Genomic DNA, 14,073 nt, shown 5'->3' with positions numbered 1-14,073 from the left:
ATTTTTTTTTTTTTGAAAAAAAAAAAAAAAAAAAAGTAAATGATTTCCTAGCTGAAACGTAACAAATGAATTGTCAACATGATTATTCAAATTTTTCTTTGGAAAATTCCGGTCTTCATTAAGCAAAAAAATTCAGTAACTTCCACTAATAATTTCAATGAAAATCACAACTGTTGGTGAAAAACTAAACCTTTTTGAAAGTCCAGTAGTTCTTCACAGTTAAAGTAAAAAAAAAAAATCTGTGACCAGTTTGAGTTCTGCTATCCTCTGATCTTGATTTCTTCATCTTGTGCAGCTTTCTTCATACTCCACAGGAGATTTTCTTAGGCACACAATAGAATTAGATGCCAGCCCTCTTGTGTGTTCATGGGAAGTTGGGCATCTTGCTGTTTTGTGCTTCTAAAGGTCTCCCCTTCAGTTTTTGAAAATTTACCTTCCTCTCTGTAATGCGGGTAGGGTCAGCTCTTGCCTCGTACCTTCTCCCACTCTCCCTGCACTTCCCACTCCTTGCCTGCAGCAACTTTGATGTTATTAGTTGTAGTGCTGTGGGGAAGCCCTCAAACCAGTAGCAGCTCTGAGGATAGCCTGACCTGTTCAGTTAGACCATTTGCCCTACCTGAGCCCTTTTTTGCCCACCTGCACCCATGCAGAGGTCCCTTTTCACAGGGTTGCCTTGCAGGTTTCTGAGAGCTTGTAGGGGCTCCAGCTGTCAAAGCCTAGGCACCTTTTTCTCTGTCTGTGCTTGCCTTGGTCCACTGATTAAAAACCTCAACCACTGGGTTATAGTTCTGGCCTCAACAGTTGTTTTCACCCCTTTTGGGGTTCTGTCTCGATGTGCTAGTCTTCCCCTTGGCTTGAGGCTGTCTTCTGGCCCCTATAATAAAAAAGGGCCACATTTCAACACCCCTGCTTATAGTTTTCTTTGCCCCTGTAGCCACAACCCAGTCCTCTTGTTCACAAGTCCAAACCAAATCAAAAAGCACAAGCCATCTGCATGTCAAAAGAAACAAGTTTCCCTCCTTGGGTAAATGCACCCTGCAGGCCTTACCTGCTTAGGAGTCTTTTGTTACCCAGTTTGCCTGACTGTCCACCTACACCCACGCTCTCCTGGGCTCCTCTCTTCCCCTCTCCTTGTTTGGCCCCAGGATGGGTTTAAATCCACTAACCCAGCCTCCTCCTGCTTACCTGTTGCCCCTAGAGACCAGGTGTAACAGGTCACTCAGTTGCTCATTAGCTGCCCCTTAACTGCCTGCCATCTCAAGCCTCACCAGTCACAGGGGCAGGGGTTCCTTGTTACACTCTATCAATTGTTGTTACACGTTCATTATATTTAAAGCACTGGCAGTAGTGGTTGTTGTAATAGCATAAACCCAATCATCCCTGCTTTTTCACTTGGCCTCTTAGTCTAAAGTTAAATTGATGAATTCTTAGAAAAGATTATTAAAGAGGCCAGTCTCAACAGACTGGCTGACAGCAACTTCCTGAGGGATAGCCGGCACGGGTTTGTTGCAGGTAGGTCTTGCTTGACCAATCTTATCTCCTTCTATGATCAGGTGACCTATCACCTGGATAAGGGAGAGGAGATTAACATCATGTATCTTGACTTCAGAAAAGCCTTCGATCTGGTATCCCATGATCACCTCTTGGCAAAACTGTCCAACTGCGGCCTTGGGTCCACCACGATTCACTGGCTGGGGAATTGGCTCCGTGGTCGGACCCAGAGGGTGGTGGTTGACGGAAGTCAATAGTCATGGTGCCCTGTGACCAGTGGGGTGTTCCCCAAGTCTCTATCCTTGGACCTATTTTGTTCAACATCCTCATTAATTAATTAGCTTTAACTAATAAAAAGGTTTGAATTTAGGCTTTGAATATCTTGGGATATCAACATCCTCATTAATGATGTGGACTTTGGAGTCAGAAGTGGACTGGTCAAGTTCGCCAATGATACGAAACTCTGGGGTAAACATCCACACCTGAGGACAGGAGGGCGATTATTGGGGTTTAACACCAAAAAATGCAAGGTTCTCCATCTTGGGAGGAAAAACCTGCAGCATTCTTATAGGCTTGGTAGTGCTATGCTGGTTAGCACTATGGATGAAAGGGACTTGGGGGTCATGATTGACCACAAGATGAATATGAGTCTTCAGTGTGATGCTGCTGCCAGTAAAGCAAGCAGAACGCTGGCTTGCATCCATAGATGCTTCTCAAGCAAATCCCAGGACTTCATTCTCCCATTGTACTCAGCCTTGATGAGGTCACAGCTGGAGTACTGCATCCAGTTTTGGGCTCCTCAATTCAAAAAGGATGTGGAGAAGCTTGAGAGAGTCCAGAGAAGAGCCACGCACATGATCGGAGGTCAGGAAAACAGACCTTATGATGACAGGCTGAGAGCCATGGGGCTTTTTAGCCTGGAAAAGCAGAGGCTCAGGGGTGATCTGATGGCCACGTATAAGTTTTTATCAGGGGTGTTCACCAGGATCTGGGGGGACAATTGTTCACCAGAGCACCCCAAGGGATGACGAGGTTGAACGGTTATAAATGGCAAGACGATTTCAGGCTGGACATAAGAAAGAATTTCTTCACTGTCCGAGCCCACAAGGTCTAGAATAGCCTGCCACTGGAGGTGGTTCATGCACCTACATTGAACGCCTTAAAGAGAAGTTTGGATGCTTATCTTGCTGGGATCTTATGACCCCAGCTAACTTCCTGCACCTGGGGCAGGGGGCTGGACTCAATGATTTTCCGAGGTCCCTTCCAGCCCTAATGTCTATGAAATCTATGAATTCATGCATGTGAGTGATGCTTAAAGCTCTGCTACTGCTTTCTTTCTGTGGAAGTAGGCTGGTAAGTTTGTGGACAATACTAAGTTATTGGGAGAAAGAGGTCATGCTAGGGCAGTGATGGGCAATTATTTTGGGCCGAGGGCCGCTTACTGAGTTTTGGCAAGCCATTGAGGGCCGCATGACAGACATCTGGGGCAGATAAATATTAATTTTCTAAATTTTGGGGGGGGCCCTGCGGGCCAGATAGAATGGGCTGGCGGGCTGCATCTGGCCCACAGGCCACATTTTGCCCATCCCTGTGCTAGGGGATAGAATGGGGATCCAAGTGGACCTGGACAAGCTGGAAAAGTGCATGGAGCAGAACCAGATGCAGTTCCATAAGGATAAATGCAGAGTGCTTCATCTGGGAAGAAGAAACCAGCAATATGGGTATAGCTTAGGAGGAAAGTCCTGGCCAGCACAGTGGCTGAAAGGGACCTCAAGGTTATGGTTGATCACAGGACGAACATGAGCCGCCAGTGCGAAGCTGTAGTCAACAGAGCTAATACCATACTGGGATGCATTAGCCAGTGTGTCGCCGGCAGGGCTAAGGAAGTAATACTTCCTTTTTATTTGGTGTTAGTGAGACCCCACATGGAGACTGGACGGATACCTTGCTGGGATCATTTTGATCTCAGCAATATTCCTGGCCAGAGCAAGGGGATTGGACTCAATGGTCTTCGGAGTTCTCTTTCCAGCCCTTAATTTCTATAATTCTTCTCAGAGAATAGAGGATGGTGAAGCTGGACAAAAGCAGAGGTAATAGCTTAGTGTTTTGGGCCAGTAAGCCTATGAATGACCCTCTTTAAAACTTATCTGACCTTAGCCCGTTAATTTAAGGCCTGAAGTCCTTCTATTCTGTTGTAGTTCTGAAAAATAAACAGAAGCAGTTTGCAATAAAAGGGGATCTGTTTTGCAGTTGCAGGCTTTCTAGTTGGAAATGAGGAGCCTCTTTCCATGACTCCCCTATGGATTTGTTTTTTTGGGTTTTGTTTTGTTTTTTTCATTATTTTCAGTATGATAAGGAAAAGAACATACTTGCCTGCGCATGTGCAACTGCACATCATCATAGTTAGGCACCTGCCAAATTCGGGGCTGCTACCCACCAATTTTGTGGTTCAAGCACATGCCAGTCACCACTTTCATGGCAGAGCACAGCAGGACCCCTGCAGCTCTGATTGGCCAAGAGGTCCCAGAATTCCCACCCCTCCCAGGAGATTTTCCCCAAGCTTCAGGACACCAGGGCTTCTTGCCCTTTTCTATTTTTGCAGCGCTTAATTCCACTTCCCACTTGCTGCTGAGGTTGTTTTAAACCTTTTCACGGTCCCTGCACTTTCAGGGAGATCAACTGAAATTGCAGTTTCTGTGGAAATCACAATTTTGATAGGTCCCTAATCATAAACGTTTGAGTGAGGTGGGAAGGGCGAGAGAGAATTTAAAAAGAGCCTTGGGTTATTCCAACCAGTGTGAGAAGTTATTGATTAATTGCCAAGGATAAGGGATGATTCTCTTCTGCCATGGAGCGCAGTATCAGCTAGGTTCTTGGTCGCCACAGCAGGTGGGGGGGAAGAAATCCTCCTTCAATCTCACAGGCACTAGGCATTACTCAGCCATTTCTACCACTAGAGGGGGCCACGGAGGAAAAAATAACTCTTCCCCTGCTTCTATGGCAGCATACCTGTTTCTTGCAGCAATAACAGTCACATCCTTGGTACACTTTATTCCATCCATAGCACCCCCTAACTCAGGCGGGCAATTATTTCAGGTGGAGGGCCACTTACTGAGTTTTGGCAAGCCATTGAGGGCAGCGTGACAGACATCCGGGGCAGATAAATATTAATTTTCTAAATTTTTAGGGGCCCTGCAGGCCAGATAGAATGGCCTGGTGGGCCGCATTTTGCCTGCCCCTGCCTTAACTGCACCAATAGCTCTTCATTTGCCAAATCAATAGCAGCATTCAGCATCTTCAAAACCTCTGCTCCTAATATGCCAACACCTCCTAGTGGGGTGAGCCCAAAAAACAAATAAGACTGGAAGCACTGTGGGCTTTTGCACCCAAAACCACACTTGCTTACTAAAGACAACTTTACTTTCTTTTTCATTTTGTGATTTAGCTAATTGCTGGATTAACAATTTGGCCACCAGAAGCAAGAAGCACATGGATCCAGACATTTCTGCCACCCCCGTTTCAAATTCCTCCATGCTTGTAGAACTCAGAGCTTCCAACCCCAAGATGAAAGCACAACCCTGGTTACCTAAATCAGCTTCAGAAGGCCCCCAAACTTCCCATTTAGTTTGTAACCTTCTCTGAAGGAAGCATCTATTAGTCAGTGCATCTCTCAGCAGGGTTTTCACCATGCTTACCCAGGGATGCCAATATATTGTAATGTGCTTTTAGCTGGATTTCTGAAAAGGCTCAGCCTCAATGCCATAAGAGCCTGGCCTCTGTTATTCTGGCCTCTCTGTTATTGAGCTGCTTCTAGGAGTAAAAGGATTACTTCTCTTGATCTTTATTCATTTTTTTGTTGGAGACTGCTGCATCACCTGGTGTTTTTTCAGTGACATCAGTCTCTTCTTCCTGGGACTCTGGGGCTTGAATTAGAATCACAGGAAGAAGTCTTCTCCCAAAAGCTCTGGCATGTGGATGTGCAGGCTGCTGCATTGCTTCCTTGATTTTAAGCCATAACACTTTGTCCTGGGTTGTTAGTAGTATGGGGAAGAAAAGGCTGTGATGAAAGGGAGTGAGGTTGTCAATGCCAGGCTGTCCTGGTGCTGCTAACATGCAGGGAGTCCAGCATGGGGGACTCAGTCCCCCATGCCATCCTCACACCAGCAGTCGTTTGATTAGCATCTCAAATGCTGTTCCTGAGTCTAAAAGCCACACATGTTGCCATGCCATTAATAAGAGTTTTGTAACTCAGACCATTAATGAAAAAAAAGAGAGAGACAAATTATTAATGTAGTTCTAATTAGCACAACATTCCTTTAGCAGTTATGCCCTTGAGACAAATGAAGCATGAAATATTGCTAAAATCTCTTTTTTATACAGAACATAGTACTGTGCTGTGCACTGTTTGCCTGCTTCTCTACTTCTGCTTTCAGGAGAATTAGTACTATAATCAAATGAATTTCTTTTATTTCTGAATTTGTTCATATTTCTACTTTTTTTTTATTTCCCTCATTTAGTTTGCCTCTTCTCATTCAGGATTGTGTTTTGTACAGCACTCGTGCCATCTGTTGACTTTTTACAAATGAGAAATTAATTTTTTTTTTTTCAGATTGAATTCACATTTATTGGTTGATAGTGATGCATGATGTTACATCCGTATTGTGTTTTAAACAAAAATAGTGTGTAACAATACAAGGAAACATTTTAAAATGAACAATGAAATGAAGGGGGAAAATAAATAGGATACCTAATTATACTCTTTTAAAGGAGATATATTGTGCAATTGCTCATTTAATGTTCTGAGAACACATCTGCAACCACTTTTTCAGGAGTACCCAGCTTAAACTTTATTCAGGGCTGGTTACAAGACACGCTTTCAATGGAGGTCACCATTAATGGCGTGTGTTCTAATCAGATGTAAGCCCTCAGCACTCTTGTAAGTGCTGGACTGGACTGAACATCCAGGCTCACACACAGGTTAATGAATCATCAAATAGTGAAGAAGCAGGAGTTGCTGCATTGCTTTTCAAATCCTTTTGCATTTAATGAAATGGGTAGAATAAAGAATATTGGCAAACAGCAGAGACTGTTGTGGTGGTCTATTTGTTGATCATCCCAGCACTTACAAAAAAAAATACTTTCTTTATTAGCAAGTAATTCTTTATCATGCATCTCATGTTTGGTTCTTCCTGGAAGCTCTGAAAGTGCACAAGATATGCTAAGCAGCAGTAAAGTAATATTTTTTTCTCTACCCTTCAAGGTACAGGAACTTCATGAGGAAGAAGCTCAGTGGGTGAACTATGATGAGGATGAGCTGTGTGTGAAGATGCAGTTGGCAGATGGGATCTTTGAGGCCTTAATCAGAGACACCATTGATGTTCTTAACCAGATAAATGAAAAACAGCAGAGACTACTTCTTGTGTGACATCCCTGGAAATAAATCAGACACTGTGTAATCACTTGAGCTATAGGCCTTTCTGCCTTCTGACGCATACTACACCTCCACCGTAACTACACTGCTGCTGGACTTTCAGCTGTGGATTTTAAAGGCCACTTGGATGTGATGAATCAACCTGGTTTTGGATGCCTCACCTTAGGAGAACTTACACTGGATCTCTTGTTCACGATGAATAGGATCCCTCACTTGATGTTGGCATGTGAAGTGTTCATGTCATCCTTGTGCCAAGGAAGTACTCAGCTTAGCTGCCAGCAGCTCCCCATGTCTCAGACTGGGCTGGGAACTGTATGTTGTTCTCTGAAGGTGGGATTGCTGGGCTGGGAGAGGTTGGGAGACTGGCCACTCTGCCTGGAATTGTTGTCAAGAGTTGAAACTCAAGTGATCTTTAGACATGCACTAGTGATTATGATAACTACTGGTTTGGTTGGGTTTTAGCCATAAAGAAGATTTTAAAGTCCTTTACAGTGTTATGCTCTTAACCACTTCTCCTTCTTACCCTGCAGGCCCAACTGCATGCATCAGTTTTTCCACTCCAGGGCCTGATTCCATTCTAAAGTCCACTTCCACCTTTGTTGCTGAGGTGTAGTACCCAACAGGATCCCTGGGCTAATCCAGGGGAACTGGTAACCTTGCATTCTTCATCCATTTACACAGTTCTTACCTCTTCCCTATCTGTTTTACTTAAGTGCAGAACAAGAGCAAGGTAAAGGCTGCTGAAAGTTGGCTCCAACAGACTAGTCTGAGGCCAACTTTACTTCTGCCATGTAGCATTTCTTCACTTCCTGAACCACCAGCTGCTCCTTGATAAATGGATACTCAGGATTCTCTCAGGCATCAGATGTGTGGGAGTGGAAAATATTTCTTCACACAGCTTTGGTCCTCAATCCCTCCCTTGTTATCATTGAACTCTTATAAATAGGAAGAGCTGCTGCTTGACAGATGTAGGGAAATGAGTGTTCTGCACCAAAGAAAGTGGTGTCCAGTGCTTGACTCTGTGCATGTTTTGTGCTTGTGGGATTTTTTTTAACTTATTTTAAGATAATTTATTAAGTTGGAAATCAGGAACATGTCCTGTGCAATGGTTGCACTTTCTTAGGTTTTGAAATGGCAGAACCTATGAAAGGTACTTGGATAACATGACATCTATCCTGGAAACTTGTAGGGTCCATATTCTTTGCACAAAAAACCTCAGCCTCGTGGGACAGTGGGGAGGATCAAGGGAGTCAAACCTTGGGAAGCAAAGGCAGCAGTTGTAAAAGGAACCTCAGCTGGACCAGTGTCAGAAATTATGAAGTGTTTGGAGTAAGCTAAAAGCAAGATCTCAGAATCCTTCCTGCTCTTATTACCTTCTCTTTTTCATCAGAAATGGTTTATTCCCAGGAGCTATAGGCTGAAGATGGCCACTGTGTGGTATGTTTGGAGCTGTTCAGTTGCAGTGCTCTCTGTCTTCTGAGGACCTTCTTGACTTACCCATTTTGTGGTTCTTGGTTGAACATAGACAATCTAGGGTTGAGTGTTGATGCCTTAATAGTGGAAGTCCTGTTTACCAGCACAGGACCAGACCCAGAGTAGATTCATATTCTCCAGACATGTGGGAGTGTTGAGGTGCACTCAGAAGCATGTTAGGAGGCATCCAAAGATGCTGTAGCCCTTGATATGCACATGGGGTAATCTCTGACCCTTTATTGCATCTGTGTTTCTTGGGCTTCCAACTATGCATACCTCCATCACTGCTCCGTTGTGCTCCCTCCTTGTCCATCTTTATTTTTGGAAAACTGTCCTTGAAATATTTGCATTTTGCACAGTGACACAAACACAGTCATTTTTGTAAATCAGGGACAGCAGTGAGAAATGTTGGAGTGGGAGGGGATTGATCGTATCTGAATCTCGCCTGTCATATATTGCCAGCATCTCGTTTGTGAGTTATTAGTGATGAGCCATATCTATAAGAGCATAGTGAGCAAAAAAACAAAGGGAAACACATAATGTAGTGAAACATTTCTGACCAAGCACGTATATCTGTCTGTCTGTGCTAACTTCCCTTATAGCTGTATGGAAGTCAGACGATCCTGCTGCAACAGCATTCAGCTTCTCCTAAGCAATTCACTTTGCCATTTAAATCAGTAAGATAGTTGGGTTCATGATGCTGAACTTCAGAACTGCCAAGTGCTTCAAACAAATGAGATAAAGCTGCTGTCTTTAAATCAGCATGGTGTCGTGGATTGGGTCCCTGTCTCAGATTCCGTTTCCTGGGCTATCTTCTTTTCAAAAGGGACAATTGTTATTTTTAGAAGTGGCAATAACAGTAGAGAGGACAGAGTACCAGTACAGACATCTACAATGCAGATTTATATTGTGAATATTGTAGAAATGGTAGAAAAGGTTGTTTCCATCCCTGAGATATCATGGCTTATGCTGAAGTAGTACTCTCTCTGAGAGTACCTGCTGGGGTATAGGGCTGGTATGTGGGAATTTGAAAGCAGCAGCAGCAGAGATTGTATTTGTTGCAGCTGGATCCTGGCAATGTGGAAGAGGGTTGGAGAGAACATTTCAAAGTATCTGTAACAATTCCCAGCAGGAGCAGTGTGAAACAAAATAACTGCATATGCTTGTTAAGTGACCTTAACATTGGATGAGTACTTGGAGTACAATGGAGACTAGGACTCAAGAGTATTGAGAATGGTGATGGTCCCTTTAGGTCAGAGTTCATAACAAATTTTCAGCTGAGATGGGGAATCTCTGGGCTGAATAAACAAATTGCACTTCACTGCTCTCCCTTCCCCCCACTTCTCCAAGTTTAAGATATTCTGTCATGATAATGATCTGATCCTTATTAAATTGTCTTGGTGAAAGAGTGGGAAATCTGAGGTTAAAGGGATACTGGTGCTCTCTGTATTTTCTGAGCAGCAAATTGGAGCAAGCTCTCACTAGTAGAGCAAAAGCACTGGATTGAGTTGATATGGAAACTTTAATTCCCTTTTCAGACCAGGAAAAGATCAGTCAATGCCATATAGAAAAGCCCAGGCTTGTGTGAATATGGAAGGTGACCCTCTCTCACAATAGGATGCTTCCTAAGCTACTGATTTTTTTTTGGAATATTACTACTATACCTTTCTGATTATGTTTTGTTGCTTATAAAGTTGAGTAGTTTATTGAAAAAAATCTGTCTTGTTCGCTTTCTTTTCCTGAAAAAGTGGCCTTAGATATTTGCAATACTTGAATAAAGTGTGTACCTGCAGAAGATATTCAGTAGCACAGTGATAGAGAACATTTAAATAACTATCTTGCAAAGAACGGAGTGCAGTTCTGACTTTCGTATCTCTTTGCTACCTTAAGAATCTTGGGAGAATAAAATTCTTTCCGGCAGAGGAAGAGTTGATGCATACAAAGTGCTTAGTTTGAACTATAGGAATTCTGAAATGTTTACAAATCACCTAAAATGGAGAAAAAAATATCAAGAACTTACTTGTAATTTAAAAAACTAAATGCAAAAATACATACAGACATGAGAGAGGAGTACTGTAATTAACCTGAATTTGAGAGGTTTTTTCCTTGACTTTGCAGAGCCTTTTGATACACATTTGCAAAGCCGCCTTTTGGGAGGCCTGGCCTCCCCATGTACTGTATTGTGCAGATATTAACAATAAACCAGTTTACTGTGTATGTGTACATAATTTGTTCACTTGGTTCTGGGCCAGTTTCAGTGAATAATCCCACCCGGAGCAGCTTTGCACAGTAGACATAAGGATGTGGGGTTTTTTGTAATTAAGAACTGTAAAATACACCAGGGTGGTCCCTGTGTACACCAGTGTAAATATCTTTGTTAACTGAAATGTACTTTAAGAGGATAAAATCTGTAAATAAACTGATTTATAAATTTAATGACTGCCTGCACTGCTGCTTTATTAAACTGGGTTTATTTTTCTGTTAGCATGTCTACTTATGTTCATTTTAAAGATTAATCAACTCAGTTAAATTGAATTACTGTTTTTCTCAGCTTTTATTGATGGAAGAAAATTTTAAATATTTAGAAAACTTCATGGCAAGTTGTTTTAAGAAAAAAATCAGGAAATTGGTTCTTTAGTATAAACGATCATTGAAATAAGAGTATTTCCTTTGACTTATACTTTTGGGCAGTATACATCTGATCTGTTTCATAGAATATAAGTAACTTGGTACTAGGTTATTCACTAGGTATAGGAGAGTGATAAATCTAGATTAATTTTCTTTTATTCAGTCCATGTCTTATCTTCCTTACTTGTATAGTATTGTCACTTTCAAAAGGCATGAATCAGGTTTCAGAACATCACAAGTAATTTATGAAGAGTTTTGAGCCGCCTTTCATTGACACCAGTTTACAAGCCTTGGGAAGCAGAGCATCAAGCTTTTCTCTGCAGCTGTTGCATCTATAACTATTTCTATGTTCTTTTTAAATTAAAAAGATGTGCTCAGTCAGGATACCAGGAACTGAGGCTTTAATAAAAACACTAAACATTGCAAGATTCATGAAAAATAAGCCTAAGAGTGGCCAAGACTAATATATTTTATTACAAGTTCTCACACTGGGGATTGCAAAAGAGCCTGGGAATTAGGTGTCTTGTTCCAATTGAAATTCAGTGGAAGTTGAACACCTTTAAGCCACTTCGAAAATTCTTTCCATACATTTCCATTACCAAGGTTCTGTGCACTTCACTTCCCTCATTAGTTGAGCTGGTTAATTTTACTTCCTACTTCCCATGCTTCAGGCCAGTGCTGTTCTGTTTGGGTTCCCAACTCTGTGCAGGATCACTTAAGATCAGGAAATTGTTTTCCAAAAGTAGTATGGTAGGGTTCCAAGTTTATTACAGACATGCAGTACCCTACAGTTCCAGGCTGAGCAGCAGCCTGAAGTGCTGTTGCTTCACCTCTAGAGGACCAGAGAGCACGCATCCCAACATGCCTTGCAGTGGGTGATTTGTCTGGAGTTTCCCCAGGACTCTTCAAGTATAGAAGAAAAAGTCAACAGGCTAACTCCAAACCATCCTTGATGAATCCATCCCCACCAATCCCATGTGTTGGAGTGTCTGTTTAGTTTCGCTGTGAACCTGGGGAACCCAGGCTGGAGCTTTATGAGGTCATGGTTGTGCATGCCCTATGTGCCTAGCAGGAACAGCTTGAGCCCCAGTAGCACTGCTCCAGGCAGAGACTGCAGGTCTTCCATAGATTCCTCAGGGCAATTCTCTGCCACATGTGCCAGCTATCTTGCAGCTCCTGAAAGCACAAGCTGACCTAGCTGAGGAAGTTAAAGACGCATCTATCACTTTTTTTGCTTCATTGTTGTCACCCAAACTGATGTGGCAGCCAGCAGCGAGGCCATATGAGATGCCACAGACCTCTGTACAAACCACAGGTGCATCTGGTCAAGGCAAACAAGCAGCCACTGGTTTGGGAGCACATTGTCCTGTCAACCTGGGACAACAGGCAGTGGCAGATAAACCTTTGTATGTCCTGGGTTACTGCCACAGAAATCTGCACCATGCTGGTGCTCATCCCCAGTAGCCAAGTCACCAAGATGAGGGCACCCCTGACCAGAGGCTCATGTAACCATCACCATATGGGAGCTCACAATCACTGACAGCCCCTGGTCCATGGCCAACTAATTCAACATGGGCAAGTCCACAGTGGGACTTGCAGTTTAGGAAGCATCTGGTAATCAAGAAGGTGCTGGAACCATGGTTTATCTACCTTGCCACAAGAGGTCATGGCAGTTTCAGCTACATGGGGGTTTCCTAACTTTATTAGGGCCATTAACAACATCCATAGCACCATTCTGGGCCCTGCACAATCAAGGATGAAGAAACTTCGCTGCAAGTGCTTTTCTGTGCTGCTGATGACATGGACCACCTTGGACAATTGGCCATGTGTGAATGCTGGTCGATTGGGCAAGGTTCATGATGCCAGTGTATTTCTCAACTGACTGCTCCTGGGCTGGATGAAGTTGGGTGAGTTTGCCCCCTGGATTATGAGGTGGGAGAGGAATAACTGCCCCTTCCCTCCCTACCTCCAATTAATCATTGTCTGAGCACACCCACTTCACCCATGGCATGTGAAGCCTAACTCAGGATACTTAGATGCCTGCAAGAAACTTAAATGATCTCCTCAACAGCAGCCCCAGGATTGTGGGGTTTGCATTTGGGCACCTCAGGGTACTCTTGGGACAGCCTCTGGGAGTCGTCTTGGATTTCACTCAACGCTACATGTGCTGCTGTGTTGTCACTGCCTGAGCCTTTCACACCATTTTTGGGACTTGGTGAAGCTTTTCATGAGGCTTGGGCAGAGGAAGCATGGCTACGGGTAGACTGCCAGGCTGTCCTGGCTTCCAAGCATGCTAGGGTTAGTGCCCACTGAGACGAGCTTATGTGTGAAGCCTTGGCAGACCACTTCCAATCCCAGAAGCTGGAGAGGCAGGAGAGGGGTGATGGGGGAGGACATACATGACCTGGTGCTTGGGCATGTTTTCCCTTTTCTGTTTGTCTGGTAATCATTAATTTAATCGCCTGTGCAAACATGACTGAACTCTGCAGTGTGCATGACTGGCTGAAGGGGGGAGAGCAGATGGGGGAAGTGTGTTTGGACACCCATGCCAAGAGAGCAAGATGCTGGACTGTGGGTAAGTGGAGAGGAAGGGACATAGCTGACTTTACACAAGCAGTTCAAGGGAGTTCACTGAGGGAAAAGTGCAAACAAACTGAACTGAACAGAGCAAACAGAACCTTTAAACCCAAGTCCCACCTAAATGGCAGGAAATGATGAGGTGAAGGGGGCCCATGGAGAGCAGCTGCATGCCCCAGTCGCATGTTTCCAAAGGGTGGTTGGGTGTCTCTTGGTGTTGCGCTGTGGGATAAAGACCACATGATCCCCTGTGGAGACGGATGGGGTTCCCTGTGGGGTGGCTGCAGCATGCCATGAGTTTCCACATCCTCCTGGAAGGACAGTGTCCTGGTACTGGCATGCTGTGAGGTGTAAGGTCTGGTTGCCTTTGCCCCCACTAGGAGGTGGAGGGGGCATTGGTCCCTGCAGATCACAGGAACAAGAGGTGTGAGTGCCAGCAGCTGTCAGGAGGTTGACCCAGAGGGGCTGGGGCC

General features: G+C 43.9%; 1 protein-coding gene across 1 annotated transcript in view; it reads left to right on the top strand.

The window, feature by feature from the left end:
* Positions 1 to 10,831, top strand: part of CEP350 (centrosomal protein 350) — a 114,865-nt gene extending 104,034 nt beyond the window's left edge. Inside the window, exon 38 of the mRNA XM_019501786.1 lies at positions 6,752 to 10,831. Within this exon, the coding sequence (XP_019357331.1) occupies positions 6,752 to 6,916 (165 nt within the window). The 3' untranslated portion in view covers positions 6,917 to 10,831. The remainder of the gene's footprint in view (positions 1 to 6,751) is intronic.
* Positions 10,832 to 14,073: the final 3,242 nt, after the last annotated feature.

Source organism: Gavialis gangeticus, unplaced genomic scaffold, assembly GCF_001723915.1.
Source record: "Gavialis gangeticus isolate Ggan-Ray unplaced genomic scaffold, GavGan_comp1, whole genome shotgun sequence".
Lineage (NCBI taxonomy): Eukaryota > Metazoa > Chordata > Crocodylia > Gavialidae > Gavialis > Gavialis gangeticus.
This window is presented reverse-complemented; position numbering and strand designations above follow the sequence as displayed.